The sequence below is a fragment of the Ambystoma mexicanum genome, chromosome 14, assembly GCF_040938575.1.
Source record: "Ambystoma mexicanum isolate Mex_15411 chromosome 14, UKY_AmexF1_1, whole genome shotgun sequence".
Lineage (NCBI taxonomy): Eukaryota > Metazoa > Chordata > Amphibia > Caudata > Ambystomatidae > Ambystoma > Ambystoma mexicanum.
This window is the reverse complement of record NC_090940.1, coordinates 39798389-39823089: the sequence shown is the minus strand read 5'-3', so window position 1 is coordinate 39823089 and position 24701 is coordinate 39798389. Positions and strand designations below refer to the sequence as shown.

At 50.6% G+C, this 24701-nt stretch overlaps 1 protein-coding gene across 7 annotated transcripts in view; it reads right to left on the bottom strand.

The window, feature by feature from the left end:
- Positions 1–24701, bottom strand: part of HECTD1 (HECT domain E3 ubiquitin protein ligase 1) — a 1011111-nt gene that overhangs the window by 356772 nt on the left and 629638 nt on the right. For 5 of the 7 annotated variants that reach the window (XM_069638480.1, XM_069638479.1, XM_069638478.1 and 2 more), the window contains one exon: positions 4723–5547. In XM_069638480.1, coding sequence (XP_069494581.1) covers positions 4723–5547 — 825 coding nt within the window. The remainder of the gene's footprint in view (positions 1–4722; positions 5548–24701) is intronic. The other 2 variants (XM_069638482.1, XM_069638484.1) reach the window with 1 other exon arrangement.

Below are 24701 nucleotides of genomic sequence, written 5' to 3'. Positions count from 1 at the left end.
TGGGTAGACTGCTGGTTGTTATTCCATTGTGTACCTTGTCCCTGGGCATAGTTGCCTCTTTGTGAATTTTGGCCGCGTGGGCGACGAAAATTATTGTTCCCCCTCTGGTTAGGGGGTTTGTTGGTAAGCTGGCCAAGGGATTTGAGAGTCTCATATTCATCTTTGGCATTTTTAAGTGCGTCTTCGACCGCTTTCCCAAACAATAGGTCGGGTTCCACTGGCTTGTCTATTAAAGAAGCCTGGGTTTCTGTCTTGAATCCCGACTGCCGTAACCACGCATGTCTCTTGATAACAGTACCTTCTGCTATCAATCTCCCTGCGTTGTCAGCGGCGTCGAAAGTTGCTTTTAAAATGCAACCAGACACGGCTCTCCCCTCTGCCGAGATCCGAGCCAGCTGGCCCTTTAACGGTTCTGGAGCAGAGGCAATGAGCGCCGCGACTTCTTCCCATTGATGGCAATTGTAACTAGCCAACAGGGTGGTGGAATTCGCAATCCTTGCTTGGTAGGCGGACGTTGAGGCTACCTTTCTGCCAAACCCGTAAAGTTTTTTGCTCTCCTTGTCGGGAGGAGCTTCTGATGAAGATAAGGGCGTGCCAGCCCTCTTTCTAGTGTTGGTCACCACTAGGGAATCTGGTTTAAGATGTCCCTTTATATACAGAGGGTCAGACTGGGCTGCCCGGAAAATCTTTTCAATTCTGGGGTTGACAGCTCTGGTGAGGTTAGGATTCACCAGGGAAGGATCTATTCTTCGTTGGATGGATTTGAGGATAGGGATGGTCTGAGCGACCGGTCTTCTCTCTCCTACAAACTCCTCCGCGAAGTCCCTTTCCTCCTGTACACCGTGGGTGTCGATGTGGAAGTGTTCCGCTGCTCGAGCGAGAACCTCGTTAAGGAGGGGCTGGTTATCAACTGGAGAGTCAGTAACTGGGGCTTCGCTTTGTACTGGGGAATCTACTCTGTAAATTTCCTGCTCATCTTCTCCCTCCTCCAGGTCCTCATCCTCTGCATAGTAATCTGTCCCGGTTTGTTCTTCCATAAATGCAAACTCCTGGTCCTCTTCAGGGAAAACTTGTCCCTGATAACTGGGGAGTGGAGTAGAATATGGAGTGGAGTAAGGCTGAACCTTGAAGGGTTCAGGTCTTTCGACCCGGGGCTCTTTACTTAGCGGGATAGGATCGGAGGAGCCTGAGGGTGTGGCCCCTTGAGGGTTATATGAAAGAAAGTGTTCTGGGTTCTTATCATAAAAATCAGCCAAGGAAGACATCCTAGACATAACCCTGTCTATGTCTTCACTGGACCATTCCCTGGAACAGGGTATTACTTTAGCAGGTGATTTATTTTCAAGGGTAGACTTGTGTTTGCTTGTCTGCTTAGGCTTTACAGGGGTGGAAGGCTGTGCTTTCCGCTGTTTCCCCCCTTCTCCGTGCGTGGAAAAATGTTTTCCCTGTCCCTTGGGGGCCCCAGAGACTTTCGACGCCTGGCGTCGAGGGTCTGGAGAGGTATCTGTGTGCTTCGGGCGTGGGGCCTCACTGATGTTAACCGCGGTCTCGGTATCTTGGAGCGCGGCCTGGGGGTGGAAGTCGTCTTCGTCTCCCGACGATCGAACTTCCGTTAGTGTGTGTAGCGAGGCACTCTTGGCAAGAGTGGATGATTGCCTTGCGTCGTGAGGCGATCTCGATCGAGAGCGCCCAGAGGACACCGAGTCGGACCGTTCTTTTTGTGCCTCTTTCCGGGAAGTCGACGTCGTCGAGGTCCGGTTGGTCTTAGTGTGTTTAGTGTGTGTTAGGTGTGTAGCGCTTGCGTCGCCGGGGGTCTTCCCCATAGCCGCCTTGCCGGACGACCTTCCGAGGTCGGGGACCTGCGCTCGTCGGCTGTCTTTCGACGCCGTAATGCCCTCGCCGTCCGAAAGTACGGCGTCGCTGCCATCGCTGAAGGCGCCCTCCGCTGCCATGGCCTCCTGCCTGGCGTGGTGGGCCCAACGCTTTGTCGAACGGTCCTTAAGTGTCTTAGGTTTAAACCTACTACACGCTCTGCAGTTCGCTTCGGGGTGATCCCTCGGCAAGCAGAGATTGCACGTGGCGTGCCTGTCGACCCAAGGGTATTTGCGATTGCACTTGGGGCAGAATTGAAAAGGGGTACCCTCCATACGCACCTTAAGGCAGCGGGCTGCTAAGTGTAGGAATATATATAAATGTAACTATATATCAAGAGTGAAGAGTATGTACCACCCCCCACTCTCCCTACTTGTAAGGGCCGAGGCCAGCGGCCTACTAGGCCCGGGCCGAGGCCAGCGGCCTACCGAGGCCCAGATCCGTCGTGCAGCAGTCGACGGTCGATGACTTCTCCAGCCGTCGTCGAGGTTGAGGGTCGACGTTGGGGTGGGGAAGGGAATGAATAAGAATTAAAATTATAATAACAGCAAAAGTATGGCTAAGGCCAGGGAACTCCGCAAGATGCTTCCGACCAGTATGGCGGAAAAAAACAATCTGAGGATCCTACACGCGTGAGGGATCTTGGGTACAGTGGACGTCACACTAGGGATAGTATTACTGGCACGCCTGTGTCGACGCCCATTTTCGACTTTCGAAAAACAAACTGTAATACTCCGCAGCTTCCACTAGATGTCGGCCTATGCACAGCATGTGATCTAAGCAGATTCCACAAGCCTCAGAAAATTATATACAAACCACTGGCTGACTGAAGGTCATCATACAAGTCTTTTAACCTAGACTCTTCTGAGATGAATTCATCTGGTACATTAGGGGTGCCATATTGTAACCCAAATGGTGGTGTGTTATCATCTGAAGGTTCATTATCTTCATAGATGGAGGTTAAAGACTTAACCATGTCTTTCTTTGGCAATGGTTTGAAAACCATTTCCTGGGTTACTGTTGGCTTCCACAGCTTCGAAGTAATCGTCGACAACAACTTCAAAGTCAACTTCGACACTGGCGTCGACGTTGTCTACTTTATGCTTTTTCGAAGGAACCCTTGATGGACTGGATTTCCTGACTTGTCGAAGCCATTGACGATTTCTCGTCGGAACAAGATTTTCCTCGATGCTGTACTGGCTTATGGCTCGGTTTTGAAGATTTCGTCTTCGACTTCACTTTGTTGTCTTTATGCAAATCGACGGGGGCATGGGCTTTCTACTTGTCCTTCAAGGGGGTTGGGCTGCATTCACAAAGATAAGCATTTCTTTACGAAACGCATCCCATTTTGCTGGGGGGTCCGAATTAGACATTTGATTACCTCTGACGAGGAATGACTAGAGGTTGAAGGTGATCTATATGTTGCCGCTTCTAGACCTTCTTCTTCGAAGACGAATAATGGCACAATCGACTTCTCAATCGAGATCTTTTCCGTCAAAGAGAATCTCTCGACTTATGGTACTTCCTTTTTTACTTCAAAGGCAAACTCCCAACCGCCAATTTACCTCTACACTACCTCAGATCCTTTTCGGTCATCGTCTGACAGGATTTACAGTCGGAGGTACGGTGGCCGGTACCAAGACACCACAGACATATGCGGTAGGGGTCGGTGATCGACATCTTCGATATACAGTCTTGGCACTTCTTGAAGCCAGCCCTAGGTGTTGATTGAGCCGACAGGGAAGACATTTTTGTTGATTGAAAATAGCTTACTAAGTTCAGTGAAGAACCAAAACACGCTATAATTCTTCGAAGCGTTAGCTCGGAAAAACGAAACTGAAGCCAATGGGCACTGCGTGCGCTACTTATATTGACGATGTCAACAGTCTAACACAGGCCCTTGAGGGACATCAACTCGACGAGACGGCACACAGCGCCCCCTGTCAAAAAAGAATTCCAAAGCAGCTGACGCTGGAAGGATAATCATCATAAGATGAGGAATACATGGGAGGACACAATCCATTTGAAATACAGTTTCAAAGTGAAAGTGTTTTTTTTTACCAAGGATTCCCAGCCTGACTGGGAATATTCATGAGCATGTCAATCCATATCAGACCCCACGCTGGAGAAATCCATCTTCATAGAGACTGGGGTCAACTTTGCGTTATCTTTATACAGATTAGCTATCTAGGAATATATTGTTTGGCCAATGTATTATTGAAAATTTATTAAAGTGTTTTCTGTACCTTGTGACCTGTGTTTTCTGTACCTTGTGACCTTTGTTCTCACCTGCTGGGAGTTAGGGATGGGCTGCTCTGCCTTCCCATCCCCTAGAGAGGCTGCTATAATCATAAGGAAACAACCAACTGAGATGTAAGTACCTTGGAACTGGAAACAGTGACTAAGACAAGTCATCCTAACAATAGCCTACTGCTAAATGTCTGCTCCACTTGAATGCGCTGCTTCAGGCAGCACAACCAGCCTTGCAAGCCCAGAGAGATAGGGTTACCAGCCTCCCAAAGCTCTCAGTCTGCCAGCTTAAGTTCCTATGAATCACTTGCATTCCACCTATTTGGTGCACAAATCAAGGTGATACCATAATAAGCCATTTTACCTTGGAAGGACACAAAGCTCATCAAAGACAGTATTAAGGACACAAAAATGAAGTTATGACACAAACACGTAAGAAGATTAACATGACAATAAAACTCAGTTTCGGATGGAAATGAAAAAAAGTTGAAACAAACTCCCCATTCACTTTACTTTGATCATTATAAGGCAAGGTATTTTGTTCTCTAAAAAGACATTACATTGAATACAAAATGTTGAAAATAAAATTGTGTTTCTTACTTGCAGTGCTCAGGACGTTTCTTCCCAGTGTATTGGTGTTGTTATCACTGCTGCTGCGGCTCAAGTTCATGTTGTTGGTGGCATTGGTCCGTGCAATGTTGGCAACTCGGCGAACGAAAGACTCCAAACTGGAGGTCTCTCGTGAGGACAGATTGGGCACACTGGCACTGGAGCTCATGGGCGCTCCAGCTGCCAACAGTGAGCTGACAGACAGTCTATTGCTGGCAGAGGAACCCAGAGGCCGTTGTGAGGTTGCCTCCTTGTTAGTGAGCTCGGACACAGAGCTGACGTCAGGAGAGCTGACACTCACAATGCCCATGGAGATGGCGCTCGATTCCCCTGGGTTGCGTATTACTCCATCGGGCCCCAGTTTCCTCTCTGCATTCTCGTTGTTGTCAGCTGTTAAAGTGCTAGTGCTAGCGGTGGATGAGCCACCAACCTCGGGGATAACATCTGTGGCAGATAAGACCACAATGGACTCGTGGATGTTGGCGCCTGGAACTATGCTCTGTTCCAGGACGCTCTCGGCTCGCCGCTCCATTTTGGATGAGCTCAGGCTGATGTCGCTGCTGCTGGCCACGCTGCATACCGAGCTGCTGCTGCCCTTGCGGCTGGAGGAGCCGGCGGCAGTGGTCTTGTCCACACAATTGTTTTTCACCAAGCTGCTCCATGACTGCGTCGTGCCTGAAACAGTGGATGAGACAGGTTTGGGTGATGCCGCCGAATCAGGGTCGTACCCTGGGGCAAGTTTGAGGTCAAATTTTCCTTCTGCGCCCATACGGTAAGAGTTTGAGCCACCAGCATCCCAGCTGACATCAATCCAGCCTGGAAAGGGACAGGAGTTTGTGAGACCCAGCAGAGAGCAGACAGGAGCGCGTTAAGACAGTAACCCACTGCACGGGATCAGAGTGTTTACCATCGTCCCCAGCTCAGTAAGCCATGCCACAAATACCCTGACTGCTTGCCACTTTAAGGCCAAGGTGCACCAGATTTCAAAATAAATTTAACTGGGAGCTCATCATAAAAGCAAAATACAGTCAGATACACTGACATCCCAAGGAAGCACACCATGGGGTGTTGTATCCCCAAATTGCAAATAATCCCACTGGAAAGTAACTCAATCTCATCATGCAGATGTCCAACCCCTTTACCGTAAACTTGATCCACCTTAAAACTCACCATACCCCACCTTCCCTTCAAATGGTACCCTGTGTCTCTCCTCAAACCACCTCCAACACTTAACTCCACACCTTTCTACGCATCTTGGTTTACAACCATGTAATGTACCCCCGTTTGCCATAATCTCCATCAATGTTCCTAATACCCGCTTTCCTTTAAGAGCCCCTAATGCGTTACTTCACCTCTTACACCCCTCAATATATTTAAACCAACCTTGACCTACCTCACAATTCTCTCGGGTTCATGGCAAAGTTCACCCCTTCTACGCTCTGCAATCTATGTGGCATGCAAGAACCCTTGCCCCTATGGTCATATCCACCTTACTTTTCACAAAATCTAAATACAGTGCAATGGCAAAAGATGGTATGATCATAGTGCAAACACTGATGCTAAGACAAAGCTCACTCACCACTCCTTCAAAAATCAAACAACCCTCCTATGGGGATACCCAGCCAAGAGTAAGATGTGTAGCATTCTTGAGGGGTACAACACTGTCTACACAATGTATTCTGGAACACAGTGAAATTAAGAGATTGACGTGACTGTCTTACTTTAAAAGTATCACCTACAAGCAACTTCACTCCAATTCAAACTAGAGTACTGGAACCGTAAACTGAGTTTGAGGTATAGCCATAAAATAAGCGGTCTGATCCCAGCAAAGTTAGAGAAATGGAAGAGAAATAAAATAGTAAAAAGGAATATTGAAAATGCTGAGCTTTGTGAAATGCAGAAGGAAACCATGTTTGGCATGGGAGCCAGAGGTCAGCAAGAGTTGTACCCAAAAGACCCGGAGGGGAAAGCTAAGCAGAGGAACAATAGAAGAGTGCAAAGGCTGATGCCAACACGTGCTGCATCAAGTACAAGAGCTCACAAGTGAGATTTGAAGCTATTTCTGTGAATGGGACATCACAGGAAACATCCACCCCACCAACAGGCACCACCTGCCCACCAATACAGCACCAAATATATACGGGAGGGAAAAGTCAACAGGCATATTCATACAATTTCATTTCACCTCAAAATGAGAAGAGAATGTCAATGCAAGTAAAACAATTAGAAATAAATACATTAATGTGCAGCAGAAACACATTCCCCCATGGTCCTCTACACACCACTTTTAGACATGCAGCAGCACAGTTGGGAGCTCACATTTGCGGAATATTCATGGTGCAGTGGGCACTTAACATACTTTGTTGACGGCAGGCACCATTCAGGGTCTGGCATGGATTCACAAGCGCATGAATAAATAATGCATAACAGTACCACTTTACAAAACCACAGGAGGTGGCAAGGCTCAACAGAAGCAAAATTCGTACCCATGGAACAGACTCACCTCCAGCAAACAGGTTGCGTAGCACTGCTTGGCCAACTCTGGATGACTCTGGAATACCTGTCGACGTAGTAGAATCTCATGAAGGTGTGCATAGACCTCCACGTAGCAGTCCTGCAGATGTCCAGCAGGGACACACCAGCCAGAAAGGCTGTCGTTGCAGCAATCGCTCTGGTGGAATGGGCTCTCGCACGGCCGTTTGGCCAACCGATGGCAGTGTGCGATACAGCCAGAGAGCCACCTGGAGATGGAAACCTTGGACAAGGCCTTCCCATGGTTTACAGGACCAAAGTTCACAAATAGTTGAGACGTCCTCCGAAAACTCTTCATGCAAGCCACGTAGAACTTCAGAGCACGAGCAACGTCCAGCGAGTGCAAGGCCATTTCAGCCAGTGACGAAGGCTTCGGAAGAAAAACTAACACCAAAGGCTTGTTGAGGTGGAATTCCGATGGAACCTTTGGCATGAAGCAGGGGTGCATCTGCAGCACCACCTGACTCGTGAAAAGTCAGATATGGCTGTTTGCAGGACAGGGCCTGGATCTCACCCACTCTCCTGGCAAAGGCGACAGCCACAAGAAAAGCCGTTTTCCACTAGAGGAACTTGAGAGGGGCGTGATGCATAAGCTCGATGGGGGCCCCCATGAGACTCGTCAGCACCAAGTTGAGTTCCCACGCCGGGGCAGGAGCCTTCACCAGCGGAAAGATTGGAACAGTCCTTTCAGGAACTCCTTGACGAGACAGTTGGACCAAAGAGAAGACCTTCCTGGAGACCAGGTGTAGCTGGAGATAACCGCCAGATGCACCTTTATAGAGGTGTGTGGCAAGCCTAGGCCAAGGACAACAAGCATGGAAGAATCTGCAGGGCCGTGACCCTCAGAGGGGTGAAATTCTACAACAGGTACCACATAGCGAAATGCTTCCAATTGTGATCATAGTAATTAACAGTCGATGACGCTCCCTGCAGTCCGACGGCAACTCGTATCCTCCAAACTCTAGGGCTGTAAGATCCAAGACCTCAGGTTCAGCGATCCTGGGTCACAATCCAGGATTGCGCCTCCTTCTCTGGTGAGCAGATTTGCGACCACCAGCATCTTGATCGGGGGAGACGCTGACAGGCCGAGAAGGTCCGGGTACAAAATTTGTCTCGGCCACGCTGGGGCGACGAGTATCATCCTGCATCGACACTGAGTTGATTGAGGACTTGCAGCAGGAGAGGCAACGGGGGTGAGGCTTCCGGGGGGATAGGGGGGGAGAACGCATACAGTAACAGGCCATTCAACGGGAAAGAATGCCCCCTCCATGCTCCTCGGCTGGTGGAACCTGCTGACAAACTTCTGGCATTTGGAGTTCGCCATCCGTCGTAAACAGATCAATCTGGGGCCTGCCCCACTTGGTGAAGATGCGGTCCACCTGGTCCTGCCGAAGTCCCACTCGTGGGAGGAGCGCAACTCCTTGCTGAGGGAGTCAGCAATGGTGTTCTTGACTCCTGTCAGGTGAAAGGGTAAGAGGAACATCTCTTGTCGGGCGGCACAATGCCACAAGTTCTGCTCCTCTTTGGCGAGCGCTGGGGATCAGGTGCCCCCTGCTTCCTGATGTAGAACATTGTGGTGGTGTTGTCCGTGAAGATCCTCACCACCTTGCCCTTCAGGGACGGAAGGAAAGACTAGAGGGCCCAGAACACTGCCTGCAGCTCCAGGACATTGATGTGGAGATCGTTCTCCTCCGGCAGCCACAGGCCTCTGGTGTGCAGACGTCGAGTGTGCGTTCCCCAGCCCTCCAGGGAAGCGTCTGTGGTGACTGTCTCCTGGTATGGGGGGCAGGGAGGGTTTAAAATCCTGTGCCCCGGAAGATGTTGAGTGTACACCCCACCACCTCACTGCCCGACAGAACTCCTCGTCGAGAGGGATCTTGTCCACAAAGCTTCCGGGCACTTGTATCCAGCAGGCGTCCAGGAACTCCTGAAGAGGCTGCATCCGCAACCTGAATAGTCTGATAAGGAAGATGCACGACGACATGTTGTGCAGCGACTTGATTGTCCGCACTGTTGCGAACTTCAGTGACAACAGCCGTTGCACCTTGCCCAGCAGGGACGCTATCCTCACCTCAGAGGGTGCCGCTAGGCAGGAGAACGTGTTGAGCCTGGCTCCGAGGAACAGTGCGTTCTGCAATGGTATCAAGCAGTATTTTGGACAATTGAGAGAATCACAGAGCCGTCAGCAGCCGGATGTTCGTCTGTGTGTTCGACGACCACCTCCCTTGATCTGGCCCGGATGACCCAGTCATCGAGGTACGGGTACACGTGTATCCCTTGTAGACATAGATGGGCCGCCTCTGGTGCAGGCCCTTCGTGAACACCCTGGGAGCAGACTTTAGGCTGAAAGGGAGGGCCTTGAATTGGTAGTGCCTTCCCTGCACCACTAAGCGTAGGATCTTTCAATGCTTCCTGTGAATTGGCATGTGGAAGTAGGCGTCCTCCAGATCCAGCGACGTCATGAAGACTCCTTCCTCCAGTTGGCCGAGCACGTACAACGTGACCATCCTGAATTTCTGGAACTTTACTTGTTGAGACGCTGCATGTCTAGAATGGGCCTCCAGCCCCCGGTCTTCTTTTTGACTAAGAAGTATCTGGAGTAGACTCCGGAGCCCCAAGTTCTCTTGGGACTACTTCTATCGCCCCCTTTCCTAGCATGGCCGTAACTCCTGCAGGAGCGGAGGGATGTGCAGCTCCTGCTGGGTCACCGGAAGGATCCACGGACACTTTTGCTGAAACTCCAGGGTATGTCCGTGGGCGAGAGCGTCCAGCGCCCATCTATCGGTGAAGATCTTTTCCCACTCGCTGATGAATCCAGTCAGCCGCCCTCCCAACGGGGTGCATGGGTGGGGGCCCAACGTTCTGGCCGGTTCAGTCCCTCTTCAGCGCCTGTATTCCGCTTTGGGGGCGACAACAGCGATGACCACCTCCACGGAAAGCCTTGGAACAGCCTCTGTAGGCCTCCTGGGTCGTGGACCCGGAGGGCTGACGGTAGAATGAGGAGCCTCCACCAAAACCTTTGATCGATCTGCCCGACTTTGCTACGGAGGCGCAAAAGTAAGAGCAGTGCTATCGGAGTACCCAGGGCACGAGCAGTCTCCGTATCTGTCGAGATGGCCTGCAAGGACTCGTCAACGGCCTTCCAGAAGAGGTTATCCCCGAAGAGCATGTCCAGTACCCTCGATTAGACCTCCTGATGGAAATTGGTGGCCTTCGGCCAGCCACAACGACAAAGGCAGACACTGTTCCCCATCTGCAGGAAACCTGTTTCGGCGATGTCCAAGGCCACTCTGATGGCATGGTCCAAAGCCACTCCCCCCCCCCCCCTCCTCCTGGAGCAGTGAGATCGCTTCCACTTGCTGGTTGTCAGGCAAGAACTCCAGAATCAGGGTCCGTTTGTACCACAGTTCCTTGTCGTACCTGGCTAGGATCGCAATGCCGCAGAGTAGATGACCTTTCTCCCCATGGCGTCGAACTTGTTCCCCCCTCGCTGTCTGGGGGTACTGAGGACAATGACTAGGAATTACACTATCTCTTCCTCGCAGCTGCCGACACCACTGAGTCCAGCGACTGTTGAGACCATAGGCACCTAGGAGCCGACTCCGGCACCCGGTACCTTTTCTCTAGCCTATCCCAGTTTCTTGGGGAAACTCGAAGCAGATCTCACAATCCCCTTCTTTGTGGTCTGGGTGAAGACAATAGAGGCATTGGAGGCATTTGTCCTCCACAAACACGTTGCGCAGTCTGCAGCTGGAGCAGAGCTTCAAAATGGAACTTCCTTCCTGCTTCTCGACCGCCATGATTGGGGGGTGTGGAGTAGGCCGATGGCTTTCTGGAAGCTTCAATGAAACTCGATGATCCTTGCCCTTGAGGGGCGCTGAAACTCTCTGCAAAACGGATCCTCGCTTGTTGGCCGATGCAGAGAAGAGCACACAGGCTCCGTTTGACAAAAATAGGACTTTTTCACGAAAGCCGTAGAATAGCTCACAGAGCAAAAGGAACAAGTTACTTACCTGTAACTGTTGTTCTCCAGCATGGGTCTGGCATGGATTCACATGCTCATGAATATTCCCCGTCGTCAGGCTGGGAATCCTCGGTAAAGAAAAAACCAGTATCAGTTTCGTTTCTGATCTGTCTTTCGTAGTAATAACCAATCACTGGTCTCTGCGTCATACTGACCACAGCCAATGACTGCCCTCTACCTAAGCACCGCCTCTGGCAGCCATCTTCAGATTTGGAAGCACGTGAAGTGGCAGTATGACCAAGTGAAGAGCCGCAGAGGGGTAGGCGGGAGGGTTCGCATGTGAATCCATGCCAGACCCATGCTGGAGAACAACAGTTACAGGTAAGTAACTTGTTCCTTCTCCAGCATGGGGTCTGGCATGGATTCACATGCTCATGAATAAAGAATACATAGCAGTACACACATGCACAACCACGGGAGGTGGCAAAGGCTCAACATTAAGCATCACATCAACTCAACATTAAGCATCTTACCTCCTCACCAGGCTCACCTCAGGCGAACAGGTTGCGCAGCACTGCTTGGCCGACCCTGGACTCCTCCCTGGAATCCCGGTCGACGCAGTAGAATTTCGTGAAGGTGTGCGTCGACCTCCACGTAGCAGCCCTGCATATGTCCAGCAGGGGCACACCAGATAGGAACGCCGTGGTAGCTGCGATCGCTCTGGTGGAATGGGCTCTCGGACGGCCAGGCAGCGGTCGGTTTGCCAACCGGTGACAGTACATGATACAGCCGGAGAGCCATCTGGAGATGGAAGCCTTCGAGAGAGCCTTCCCCTGATTGACAGGTCCAAAGTTCACAAAGAGTTGTGACGTCTTCCGAAAACCTTTCGTGCGGTCCACGTAGAACTTCAGCGCTCTAGCTACATCCAGCGAGTGCAAAGTCCTCTCAGCCGGCGACGAAGGCGACAGGAAGAACACAGGTAACACCAAGGGTTCGTTGAGATGAAAGTCCGACGGTACCTTGGGCATGAAGGAGGGGTGCGTCCTGAGCACTACCCTCGTGTCGTGGAAAGTCAAGTACGGGGCCTTGCAGGAAAGGGCCTGGATCTCTCCCACTCGTCGTGCGGAGGTGATGGCCACGAGAAAAGCTGTTTTCCACGATAGAAACTTCAACGGGGCCGAGTGCAGAGGCTCGAACGGAGGTCCCATGAGTTTGGTCAGCACCACGTTGAGCTCCCACGCCGGGGCCGGAGCCTTCACCGGCGGGAACGATCTGAACAGTCCCTTCATGAACTCTTTCACCAGACGATGAGACCACAAGGACGTCCGGCCCGTGGTTCTGGTGTATCGGGAGATCGCAGCAAGATGAATCTTGATGGACGCGTGTGCCAGACCAGCTTTGGCCAGCGTCAGCAGGTACGGCAGCACTTGGGGAGCCGTAATCCGTAGAGGGTTAATCTTCTGTGCGTGGCACCAGACAGAGAACCTCTTCCATTTGTGTCCGTAGCATTTAAGAGTCGAGGACGCCCTGGCCTTTGCAAGAACCTCTCTGCAATCGGCCGGTATGTCGTATCCTCCAAACTCTAGCGCTGCAGGAGCCAGGCCTGCAAGTTCAGCGACTTCGGGTCGTGGTGGAGGATGGCGCCTCCTTCCCTGGAGAGTAGATCCGCGTCCGCCGGCAGCTTGATTGGCGGGGACGCCGACAAGTCCAGAAGGTCCGGGAACCATATCTGCCTCGGCCACGCAGGTGCGACGAGGATCATCCTGCACCGTGACCTCTTGAGCTGGTTGACGAGCCGGATTAGCAGAGGCAAGGGAGGGAACGCGTAGAGGAACAGGCCCTCCCAGGGGAACGAGAAAGCATCGCCCATGCTCCTCGTCTGGGGAAACCTGCTGGCGAACCTCCGGCACTTGGTGTTCGTCGCCGTCGCAAACAGGTCGATCTGGGGTGTGCCCCACCGTCGGAAGAGGCGATCCACCAGATCCTGCCGTAGTTCCCACTCGTGGCACGAGCGCAGCTCCCTGCTGAGTGAGTCGGCGATGGTGTTTTTTATCCCTGCCAGATGAAACGGCACCAGAAGAATCCCTTGGGCGACGGCCCAATGCCACAGGTCCTGCGCCTCCTTGGACAGCGCTGGGGACCTGGTTCCGCCCTGTTTCCTGATGTAAAACATGGTGGTGGTGTTGTCGGTGAAGATCCTCACCACCTTGCCCTTGAGGGACGGAAGGAAGGACCTGAGGGCCCAAAACACTGCACGGAGCTCCAGGACGTTGATATGCAGGGACTTCTCCGTCGGGAGCCAGAGTCCCCTTGCGTGCAGATTTTCGGTGTGCGCTCCCCACCCTTCTAGGGAGGCATCCGTGGTCACAGTCACCTGGTGGGCTGGGGTCTGGAAGTCCATGCCCGCCGTCAGATGCGCGCGGGTGCCCCACCACCGTATCGCTCGTCGGAAACTCTCGTCGAGCTTGATCCTTTCCTCGAAGCTGCCCGTCGTCTGGATCCAGCGCGCATCCAGGAACTCTTGCAACGGGCGCATCCGGAGCCTGCACATGGGAATGAGGTAGATGCAGGAAGACATCATCCCGAGGAGGGACTTGATGGACCTCACCTTGGCCGCGTCGGCCACCAACATCCGTTGCACCTTGCCCAAGATGGTCCTGGTCCTCTCCTCCGACGGGGAGGCCAGAAGGGACACTGTGTCGAGCCTCGCTCCCAGAAACAGTGCGACTTGCGCGGGCACCAGGTGGGATTTGGCGTAGTTCACGGAGAATCCCAGGTCCGTGAGGAGTTGGACGGTCCTTGCCGTGTGGACCACGGCGAGCTCCCTCGTCTTGGCGCGGATGAGCCAGTCGTCCAGGTAGGGGTAGACGTGAATCCCCTCGCGGCGCAGCTGCGCCGCCACCGGTGCGAGGCACTTGGTGAAAACCCTGGGTGCCGACCGTAGTCCGAAGGGAAGGGCTTTGAACTGGTAATGACGCCCTTGGACCACGAATCTGAGGAATTTTCGGTGCCCCTTTAGGATGGGAATGTGGAAGTAGGCATCCTCCAAATCCAACGACGATAGGAAGTCTCCTTCCTCCAGCTGACCCAGGACGTGCTGGAGGGTGACCATCCGGAACTTCTGCGCCTTGATGAACTTGTTCAGGCGTCGCAGGTCCAGGATGGGGCGCCATCCTCCCGTCTTCTTCTTCACGAGGAAGTAACGCGAGTAGACTCCGGAGCCCCGAAGCCTCTTTGGGACGAGTTCGATGGCGCCCTTTCTGAGCATCGCCTTTACCTCCAGGAGAAGTTGAGGGACGTGAAGTTCTTTCCTGGCCACGGGGGGGACGCGCGGGCACCTTCTTTGAAACTCGAGCGCGTGGCCCCGGGCCAGGGCGTCCAGCACCCAACGGTCGGTGGAGATGGACTCCCACACGCTGACGAAGCCCGCCAGCCGGCCTCCCACCGGGGTGCTTCGGTGGGGGCCCGACCCCACGGCCGGTTCAATCCTGCTTGGACGCGGCCTTGCCGCCTTGGCCTCCTTGGCGACGACGGCGGGGTCCGCCAGACTTGCCTCGTCCTCTGTAGGCCTCTTGCGACGACGAGCGGGCCGCTTGACGGTAGGAAGCGAAACCGCCGCCGGAACCTTTGGAGGCGCCCTTGCCTCCGCCGCTCCGAAAGGGCGTCCGCCGTTGCTGCAGTACTCCAAGGGCCCGGGCCGTCTCAGTATCCGCCTTGATGGCCTGAAGGGAATCGTCCACTGTCTTCCCAAACAGGTTGTTCCCGTCGAAGGGCATGTCCAGGACCCTGGTCTGGACGTCCTGCCGAAAGTCCGTAGCCTTGAGCCATCCGCGACGTCGAAGGCAAACGCCGTTGCCCATCTGGCGGAACCCAGTGTCGGCGATGTCCGTCGCCACGGTGATGGCGTGGTCCGAGGCCACCTCACCTTCCTGCAGGATCTCAAGGGCCTCCGCCCTCTTGTCGTCCGGCAGAAAATCCAGCAGGGGAGCTATCTTGTACCAGAGTTCCCTGTCGTAGCGGGCCACGATAGCCAAGGCGTTGGCCGCTTTAATCGTCGTCGCCGCCGACGAGATGACTCTGCGTCCCATGGCATCCAATTTCTTTCCCTCGCCGTCCGGCGGGGAAGTCGACGTGGAGGCCGCACCCCCCCCGCTTTCTTCCTGGCTGCCGCGGAGACGACGGAGTCCGGGGTAGGCTGCGCCCGGAGGCATAGGGGGGCCGAGTCCGGGACCCGGTACTTTTTTTTCTCGTACCGGTCTCTTTTCGCTGGCGTCGTGGAAGGGTTCTTGAGGAGGGAAAGGCCCTCATCCCAAATGTCGTCCAACAGAGGCACTGCGAGGACCGTCTTCCTCTTGGCCTCGCGCCGTTGGTAAAGGAAGCCTTCCTTTTTCTTCTCCTCAGGGCAGAGTTGGAAAAGCTCGGATGCCCTGGCGATCATTGAGTGGAACGATCCAATCTCGTCGGGCGGAGAAGCCCTGGTGGGAGGCGACGACGGAAAATCCTCGTCGTATGCCTCGTCGTCCGTACCCGTCGCTGCCGTGTCAGTCCCCGTATCATCCCCTCGGGTGGACGGGGAGGAGGGCTGGACGGGGCGCGACGGTTGAAAAGGAGGCGGTGGATGGATCCTTCTTTTCTTGGTAGGGGGAACACCAGAAGGTCCCGGTTCTGGATCCCCCGACGGGAGAGGTTCCTCCGTCGGTAACGGTAGTCTCGTCCTTATCTCGGAGCATAAGGACTGTATAGCCAACAAAATGGCCGCTGAGTTGTCTTGCGGCGCTGGCAGAGGGGAATCCGACGGGCGAGCAGGGGCCCCGTCGGTATCCTCGACGATGTCGTCGTCGTCACCTGCGTCGGGGCCCATTCCGACGGGCTGGTCTTGTTCCACGCCTAGGCCGTGGCTTAAGACCTCGATCAGTTCCTCTTCTGAGGTTGAGGCCGAATCTACGACGACGACGCCCTGCCCCCCCTTCTTCCCCACGGAGGGTTTCACGGGGGTCCTATCGATGGGCACGAAAGAAGACTCCCTCCGAGGAGGCAGGGAGATTCTGGGCCCCGAGGCCGCCACCACTGGTGCAGCCTCCACAGGCTGGGCCAGGGCCGCCGCGACCGTTTCGATAGAGGGCTTGGTCGAATGGATCAAGGCCTTCACCACCTTAGGTGCGCTCACCGCCTTATCCTTGAGGGAGGGGGCACTGCCACGCTCCTCCTCTGCCTTAGAGCTCGACCGGGGTCTCTCCAGGAGCTTCGCCGGGTGCTCGGCCTTCCTCTTACCCGACCCAGAGCGTTGGCTCGTGGTTGATGGTGCCGGGGAGGGTGCGCCCTGCCTGGCGCCCGTAGAGCCCGACCGTTCGGCGCTCCCGGTGCCAGCGGACTCGCGGTGCTTGGCCTTATGTTGGGCCCCCGTCGCCGGGGCGCCCTCAAAGGTCTTAGAAGACCGCTCAGATTTCTTCTTCTTCTCGCCAGACGGGCTCTTACCCTCCAGCCAGCTGGCGAGACGTTGATGGCGGTCCTTCATGGTCCGTTCCGACATGTTGCCGCAAAACGCACAGTCCTTCTCCACGTGCGTCTTGTCCCCATGAAGGCAGTAAAGGCAGAAAGAGTGTTCGTCCTCCTTGAAGACGTTCTGCAGCTGGCATCCAGGGCAGGCCCTGAACAGCTTTCCGGGCGTCGAGCTTCCCTTCTCCTGGGCCATCTCCGAGACCGGGCCTGAGAAGCTTCTGGAGTCCTCCGAAGTGTAGCTCGACGAAATCTTCACCCTTGAGGGGCACAGATGAATCCGACACGGGTCCCCGTTGATCGGATGTAGGATCGGTGGAGCTTGAGGCTCTTTTGACCGAAAGAATCGAAGTTTTTGTGAAAAAGCGCGAAAAAATAGCACTAACGCTCGAGAGCAATAGCACGAGGATCCCAACACATGAACGTGCGGTAAAAATCTGAAGATGGCTGCCAGAGGCGGTGCTTAGGTAGAGGGCAGTCATTGGCTGTGGTCAGTATGACGCAGAGACCAGTGATTGGTTATTACTACGAAAGACAGATCAGAAACGAAACTGATACTGGTTTTTTCTTTACCGAGGATTCCCAGCCTGACGACGGGGAATATTCATGAGCATGTGAATCCATGCCAGACCCCATGCTGGAGAACTCGAGGATTCCCAACACTTGAACGTGCAGTAAAAATCTGAAGATGGCTGCCACAGGAAGGGCTTCGGGAGAGGGCAGCTATTGGCTGGGGGCAGTATGACCCACAGTACAGTGACTGGTTTAGAGAAGAAAGACAGTTTGTAAGTGAAAGTTAAACTTTTTTCTTTTACCGAGGATTCCCGGCCTGCCGACAGGGAATATTCATGAGCATGTGAATCCATGCCAGACCCCATGCTGGAGAAAAAGCCAAAACTTTGTTTCATTCGCAACATGTTCAAAGGAGGTTCCTGTTGTAAGGCCAATATATCTAGAAGGATTGCAAGATGTGTTCAACTTTGTTACTTGCTAGCACATAAAACACTACGATTTTTCCCCAGGGCTCATTCCACGCACAGCACAGTGGCAACTTCAGCCTTGAATGCTAATGTACAGTTAGCGGAAATTTGTAAAGCTGCAACACAAGTTCAGTACATAGTTTTAAACACTTGTGCACATACACAGGCAAGAGCGAGTTCACAAGTGGGAAAAGCAATTCTTAAACATGTATACTCTTGTGTTCCTACTGCTCAACCTCCTTCAGGTACACCTTGCTAATCTACGCACAGCATAGATGAGCAGATTCACAAGCTCGAGAAGAACAAGTTACTTACCCAGGTAACAATCTTTTGATTGGATGTTCCTCCCACGTATTCCTCACCTTTGATAATTATCTTTCCAGCTCCAGCTGCTTCGCAAAAAATTTCTCAGCAGAGGGCGCTGTGCGGTAGCGTCTATAACTATGTCCCTTGAAGGCCTAAGTCTGATAGACATCCATTCTATGTAACCTCTCCCTCTCCATCTCCATCTCCTTCTCCTTTCCAGGATGAGGAGGGGGATAGAAAGTTGGTAAAACTATCCCTTGGGTCAAATGGAAGTTGGAGGCTATTTTTGCAGAAACAAAGGTCTTACTTTAAGAATCAACTTATGTTATGTTATGTTGCACTTATATAGCGCCTTATATACCATGGGTATGGTCTGAAGGCGCTGGTAGGTTGAACGCCCTTGGGAACCGCAGTTCAGATCAGTAGAGAGAGTAGGGAGAGTCAAAAAGGTGCGTGTGAGCACCGGATATGTGTGCAGCTCGTGCGGCACTTGTGTAATAGCTGCTTCTTATCGGTAGGTGTGGTGGTTGAGAGATCAGGAGAATGTGTTCGTTCTGGCAGGATTTATCCAGAACGGATGTGGCTGCGTTAGGCCTGAGGAAAACGCCTGGCTGGGGGTGTGAGACCAGTAGTGTTTACATAGAATGATGTGGAGTAAGCGGCGGATGTTCGTATGAGAACAGTTATACCGAATGGTGTCATAGTATCACTGTGTTCTAGTTGAGTGGTGATGTAAAGGAGAGAGTAAGCGTGGTGGTGTGATATGATGGGTTATATGCTTTTTCAATGTGCAAACTTCTAAATGCAACTTTCCAGAGAGGCTACTGGGCGAAACTTCTAAGTACGATTTTCCACACAGAGGCTATTGGGTACACTTCCAAATTCAATTTATCAGAGAGGCTATTTGGCACACTTCCAAATGTAACTCTCACAGAGGCTATTGGGCAAACTTCTAAATGCAACTTTCCAGAGTGTCTATTGGATACACTTCTATAATCAACTTTCACAGAATGCTATTGGTAGTACTTCTAAATACAACTTTCAAAGCGTGGCTATTGGGCATACTTCTAAATGCAGCTTTCACAGAGGATATTGGGCCCATATCTAAATTCAATTTTCCACAGAGAGGCTATTGGGCGCACTATTAAAATCAATTTTCCAGCGAGGCTATTGGGAACATTTCTAAATTCAATTTACCAGAGGGGCTATTGGGCACACTTCTAAATGTAACTCTCACAGAGGTTATTGGGTAATTGGGTACACTTCTAACTTTCACAGAGTGGTTATTGGGGACACTATTAAATTCACAGCGAGCTTATTGGGCATACTTCACAAAATGCAACTTTCCAGAGTGTCTATTGGGCACATTTCTAAATGCAACTTTCCAGAGTGTCTATTGGGCACACTTCTTAATGCAGTTTCACAGAGTGAGTATTGGGCACACTTCTAAATGCAACTTTCACAGAGGATCTTGGGCACACTTCTAAATTCCATTTACCAGAGAGGCTATTGGGCACATTTCTAAAATTCAAGGAGAGGCTATAGGGCACACTTTCTAAATGCAACTTTCACATGCTAACATTCACAGTTCCATCTAGATGCGGCGCAGGCCAATATTCACAATTCCATCTAGGAGTGGACATGCTAACTTTCACAATTCCATCTAGGTGCGGACATGCTAACTTTCACAATTCCATCTAAGAGTGGACATGCTAACTTTCACAATTCCATCTAAGAGTGGACATGCTAACATTTCTCAATTCCGTCTAGGTGCGGACATGCTAACATCCTAAGGGAAGACCGTATATGGAGGTTTACAAGACAGAGCTTGAAATTCGCTTATCCTGCGGGCAGATGTGATCGAGACAGGTAAGAATTGATGCAGTCACACTGTGTGAGACTACACAGCAATTATCTGCTTGGTATTAGGTAACCCACCTTTTAGTATTGGCCTGTATTACACAAGTTGGTAGTGTGACTGAGCAGCCAGGCCCATCTCAAGAGGGGTAAATGTGAGCTGTAGAGTTGTATAAATGAAATCCGTAAATACAAGTAGCCAAGTAACACTTACACTCAAGGTTTTAGTTATAGTTATTTATTTAATTAACATCAAGTTTTAAATAAGCATTCTTTAAAAAGGAAATTCAGGTAACAATGTAAATCTACTTTAAAATGACTTTTCAGAATCAAAATAAGTTGGTGGATAATCTTTGGATATGCTTCTTAAGCAATTCCTACAACCTGAGGTGACTTCAATCACAAGGACAGTAATGGAATTTATTTATCACACTAGTTCTACTTTTGCAGATTCTGAGGTTGCAGATAGGAAAGGTTAGGGAAGGAAAAAGGTCAGACAGTTTCTCAGAATATGTGAGGACAACTAAATCTGCCAATTAAATCTAGATGCGCCTTTCTACAGCAAGCTACCACCCATGTGGGACAAACAGTATCAAAGTCAATGGACTATAGGAGCCTTAAGGTAGCCAGGACAGCCAAAGTCAATAGGAACACAGTCTATGGACCCGATGCACTACTTAAATCAAAGTTGTTGGGGAGAATTCTGAGAAATGTGCTAATTCCCTTCTACCTTAGAGACCCCCAGCTTTTTCTGCTGGACATTAGGACTTTTAATTTCTATCCTGGAGACAGCAGGACTTTTTCACACTCTCATATGTATTGTCTGATTTGGACTCCGTTTCTTTTGACTTTGGAGTCTGACAAACTCCATAGGCATAATCTTTACATTGTGACACACAGCACCTTCAGTGCAATGTCACAGGGAGGTCTCTTCGATTTCCCAAAGGTTTAAATACCTTCTCTTGGTGAAACTACTGTTTCCAAGAGCAGTTAAGTGAAATTGACTTTACTTACATTTGTGTAACTTTCTAGACCCAGCACACACTATCTTACAATAGGGTGCTGCTGGAGGGGTTACTTAGTATCCCCTTCATCTAATTTCTCATGCAACATTTTTATTTTACCCTTTCTACAATTAATGCCTGGTGGCAGTGGTTTACTTTTTCCTACCATTGTGTGTTTATAAGGCGGGCTGCAATTGCAGTTGCAGCAAAGCATCCATGGGTGCCCATTTTTTCAAAATGGCTCTGGTCTTCTTTTTCCGCCATTTGTTGTTGGAAAAGGTCCTTCTTAAGATTTACTCTGCGCACCAAAACAGGTTAGGTACCTTTGTTCATTTTGTCTTTGGCGGGATTCACTGGTGAAGCGCACCTTTGGCTCCAGCGTGTCTGGCAGGACAGGAAGCGAGGGTGGTGCCTGAAACTCCCTGTGCTTAATCCCCTGGGTTACAGGAATGCACCCAAAGGTGATTGGCTGGCTGGCCACCCTTCTGTGTGACTGACAGCTAGGCTGCGAATGAATGGGAGAAAGCTGCATAAAATGCGAGGTGTTTTCCTTGGAAGACAGAGTCAACCACTGGACAAAGGAATCTGAAGAGCTTGGAAGAGACGCTTGCTGCAACCCATGGACTGTTGGTTTGCTCTGTGAAGCCTTGATGCATTGCTGAAGCACAGAATTTGCCTCGACTAAAGAAGCCCTACAACAAATGACTTCTCCCCTTGGGTTGGTGGAACCAATCAATCCCAAAGCGAACTTGTGTGGACATCTTCTTGAGCTGGCTGTACTTCCATTGCTGTGCAGGAATAGATTGACAAGGAGACACCAGAATCGGGTGTGTCGTTTTTAAGTCTGACCTGAGTTCCAGGCAGATCCTCCGGACTCCCGTGAAGCAGGACTGACAAAGCCTGAGCTACCTCAGAGTGCTGGACCCCAGATGCGAGGAAAGTCCATAAAGTATCCGAGAACCGCAGTGGTGCTATTTGCGAGAGCCGTGAGAAGCTGAAACTGCAAAGTGCTGCTGATTTGAAGTTTGCCCATTGCTGCCGCTGACTTTCAGTTCGTAGTGCAGGAGGTCCCCAGACGTCCTCCCTCTTGTCCCCACGACTGAATCCCAGGAACAACAGGATCTGCAGAACTACACAAGAACATAAGCCAGCTGGAACCAATTTCTTTAGACCTAAGGTACTGTAAAACTAAGGGGACTTAACTCTTATTGTGTAGCCTTGCTAGTTCTCAGTTGAGACTTGTCGTGGTTGCTTTTGCAGAGCTGCTTGCAGCTTTGCCCTCACAACCCTCCCAGCTTGTGGCCCTACAGTGATTTCATTTTGTACAAAGATTTCTAAAACATTGTGCAAGACTTAACTTACCTGCAATAAGTGCTTAAGCTCGCTTAGACTTTTTCTCAATTAACATTGGCTGTCCTGGCTCCCTGAAAGACTTGCATCCTCTGACTTTGCTCTTTAACTATCCCTCAACAAAGGTCAAATATTCTATAACTTGTGTAGATGGGAAAGGGTTAATTTACTTTACATTGGGGGTTCAAAAATACTTACCTGCTTAAGAATATTAATTAATCATTGTTTTATTCCTTAAAACCTAATCCTTGACACCAAATTCAGTATTGCCCAAATGTACCAGTGATATATCAATGTCCACAGTGTCCTAGTTATTTAAGTCACCCCAGGGTGTAGGCAGTGTGTGTGCCATCCCAAATGGGTACCTACTGATTTACAGAAACAGAGTGTGTATTTTGAAGTATATTTTTGTGTTACATATTTTTGCTCCCTTCTAAGAAGGCTTATTCAAACTGACTTAAGTAAATAATTGTTTAATAAAGAAACCTTGGGTATAAGTGTTTATTTGGGTACTTGTCACTGTGAAACCCTACAGCTCACATTGACCCCTCTTGAGATAAGCCTGGCTGCTCAGACATTCTACCAACTTGTGTAGTACATGCTTATACCAAAGGTTGGTTTAACTATTGCCAAGAGGACAAGGCGGGTGCAGTTTCCCACAGGGTACTGCAAACAATCTTGACTAACAAAAGTCTTGCACAAAGTTAGTTTGTAGAAAAAAATCACTTGTAGGGTCACAAGCTGTTAAGCTTGTGAGAAGGGGAGTTTGGAATCAACTAACAGGTAAGCGAATGCAATTCCCAACTGAGAAGAGCATGTCTAAAAGGCAATAAGGTAAGTACCCCAAGCTTAAACAGTAACTCTGGTTTGAAGAAGAGTGGTCCAGCTGGAGTTCAGCTTGCTACAGTGGTGCAGACCCTGGTTACTGAGACTCAGTCGGGGGGACAAGACGGAGGACGTCTGGAGGACTCCGGCGGCAGTACTTGAGCAGTCGTCGGCAGCTACAGGCTCCTTTCGGTTCAGCGGCACATCGCGGTTTCAGTGCTTAGCAAACATCGCTGTTGAGGATCTTGGATACCGTTTGGACTCTTTGTTCCCTCGGTCCTGCACTCTGGTGAGGGGACTCTGGATCTGGAGATCTAGCTTCTGGAAGGTCCTTTGGCTTCTCCTAGAGCTTCTAGCCGGATTTGTTCCACGGCAGACGTTGCACTGGGCTACGGACACTTGAACCCTGGCATTGGGCTTCCGTAGCAACGGAAAGGCACAGCAAGTCAGGGATGATGGTCCAGTGAAGTTCGTCTCTGGGTTATTTGGTCCCACTAACCTAAGGGGAGAAGCTGTTCCTTCCGGAGCTTCTCCATCGAGGTGAAAAGGAGTTCAGCTCAACAGCAGGGCTTCACTGGGCAAATCAAAGGTCCAGGAGGTTACAGCAAGCTTCGTTCACAGTTTCTTCAACATGTGTTTCTCCCAGTGGTTGAGAATGCGTGTAGTCCCAAAACCATCACCTTTTAAGCAGGTTTCTTCCATTCATGCACAACCTAGGCTGTCAAATCACACTGCCGGGTGGATGTCCTGAAAGGACAGCCAGCCAGCCAATCGAGACTAGATGCATTCAGGCATTCCTAGAGACAAAGGACATGAGCGTTTCGGGACGCTCTGTTAGGACAGTTTTTCTGAAGCCTTAGTAAAACCATTCAACAGAGGAAGTACAATACTCCACTTTTAGTATAAGGCTGTACCACCTGAGTACATGGTAGGGCAGACAGAGCTGCCAGGCTTATCTTAGGAGGGAAAGAGGGCTGTAGAATCAGTACAAATGAAATTGTAATACAAATGATCCAAAGAAACACTTTGTATTGCAAAAATAAAGGATTTATTTAAATACAGGTAGACCCAGATAAATCTAGGGGAAAGTAAGCACTAAAATATTATATGAAATCACAGTATAAAAACAACACTATACTTGAAAGTAAACAGACCCAACTATAGACCTTATTTGAAGTACCCAACAATAGCTAGGGAAGTCAAAACCTTTTCATACACATTCAGTATACGTCAAGCCTATTCTTGGGGAGTAAAAACCAATTGTTACTTTCACAATTACATTCAGTAATACCAGAGGAGTTATCCCTTCCATTTGTACAGTGACTCTTGATACAAATCACAAAATCTGTCAACTCGACAGTATACTTAGGGTGAATAGTGGAACACTTATTCTAGGTACAGTAAAAATCTATAACTACTTTTGTGATAACACAGTTATACTAGGTGAGTAAAACCTAAGGATGTAATATACAATTACAGGTGCTTTTAAGATCAGTGAACCACAGATTTGAGATGAGCAATAACTCTGGTAACTTATTTTTGGATGGCATACAGCTAACACAAGGTAAGTAAAACCCACATACTTTTTTTAACCTCAAAATGAAGGGGAAAGTAAAACCCAATGTTACACTTTACTGAATGTCAAAGTTTTTCTAG